The sequence below is a fragment of the Habropoda laboriosa genome, unplaced genomic scaffold, assembly GCF_001263275.1.
Source record: "Habropoda laboriosa isolate 0110345459 unplaced genomic scaffold, ASM126327v1 scaffold297, whole genome shotgun sequence".
In the NCBI taxonomy this organism is placed as follows: Eukaryota; Metazoa; Arthropoda; class Insecta; order Hymenoptera; family Apidae; genus Habropoda; species Habropoda laboriosa.
The window spans coordinates 402,728-404,236 of NW_017100406.1; the positions used below are offsets into that span (position 1 = coordinate 402,728).

A 1,509-nucleotide genomic window follows, 5' to 3' on the forward strand; every position below is an offset into this window, starting at 1 on the left:
TACACTTCGTTCACGCAGCTATCGCTCTAGACTAAACATATTCACACACGAAAAAATCTTATCGCTGTCTCTCTCTTTCTGGTCCACAAACACTCTTCATTCACACGTCTAATCTCTCCAGCTTTTAACAGGTTCGCTGAAATATTTCTAATTACAATACAAAAGCTATCATTGCCACGCTATCCCGAAGCAAACAGACGAGAAGAATAAATAAAGCGACCGACATTCTCAACTCACCTGGTGAAATTCTTGCTAACGTCTCCCATCATTCTCCTCGCTACTTTCGATCGTGGTCATGGTTTCTGTGTTAATTGTGCACGATCTATTCTCTGCGACGTGTACGTTCAGGTTGTTAGCCCTGATAGTGAAGGTCAGCAAGGGATTCCCTTCGAGGTACAGCTCCTTGAGATAGCTCGATCTCACGTTGAACAGCTCGTTGATGTTATCGATGTTGTTATTCTTCAACAGCAACACTTGTAGATATGGATGCTTGTGAATCAAATTGATGGGGAGGTAGTCGATGTCATTCTTGGACAGGTCTAGCCATCGTAACCCCTGTAATCTTCTCAAGAAACTGCTGTTGCTGTCTACGTTGAAAATCATGTTTTCCTGCAAACGTAACTCCTGCAGAGTCTGGTAATTGCAAAAGTTGTCAGGTTCCACAATCTTGATACTGTTGTTACTCAAGTCCAGATGTTTCAGCCGATTCAACGAACACATACTCGGTATAAAAGTCAGCTGATTCCCGCTGATCCGCAGTATCTCCAGCTTGGTTAGTACTTCGAACACGTCACGCGGCAGACTGATGTTTGGATTTCCCGACAAATCCAGCTCAACTAACTCCTTCGTATCCGCGAACGCGTTCTCTGCGACATCCTTGATCATGTTCCAGGACACGTTCAGTTTCGTTAACTTGTTCATCCCGCTCAACGTTATACATTCCTCGTCGCAGTTGTTACCATGCTTGGTGGACACTTTCTTGATCTGATTCCCGTTTACAAGCAACTCCTGCACGTTCCTCAACTTCTCCCCATTTACACCCTTGATTTTGTTATCGTCGAGGTGAAGGTGGGTCAAAGTTTCGGGTATGTTGTCGAGGAAAGCCAACGTTTCTATACGGTTCCCGGAAAGATAGAGCCTGGACAAAAAAGGCGCGAATTTCTCGAGGTTCACGGAGAACGACGCGATCCCGTCTCTTTTCAACGACAATTCGCGTAACCTCGGCATCTTTTCCAACATCTCGTCCACCGTTACCTCGTCCACCGTGTAATTGTTATTGTCCAACAACAGCCTCTCCAACGTGTCGTGCCTCTTGAACTGTAACAACTTGTCGGAGGCGATATAGTTACCGGACAGACTTAACACTTTCAGCTTTGGCAAACCTTGAAACGCCATGTCGGAGATCTCGGTGATCTCGTTCTCGTTCAGATACAATTCCTTTGTGATCGAACTATCGACGAACATCGGATCGATCTTCTTCAAACCTAAACGTGTGAAATTCAAAACTGC

General features: G+C 45.1%; 1 protein-coding gene across 1 annotated transcript; it reads right to left on the bottom strand.

Annotated features, from left to right (window-relative positions):
• Positions 1-252: 252 nt before the first annotated feature.
• Positions 253-1,464, bottom strand: LOC108575401 (insulin-like growth factor-binding protein complex acid labile subunit). The gene has a single exon (XM_017938179.1). The coding sequence runs from the start codon at positions 1,462-1,464 to the stop codon at positions 253-255; it is 1,212 nt and encodes a 403-aa protein (XP_017793668.1).
• Between the last annotated feature and the right edge of the window lie 45 nt (positions 1,465-1,509).

Excerpts from the sequence above, each read along its gene's own strand:
- LOC108575401 (XM_017938179.1), bottom strand. The coding sequence starts at position 1,464 with ATGTTCGTCGATAGTTCGATCACAAAGGAATTGTATCTGAACGAGAAC.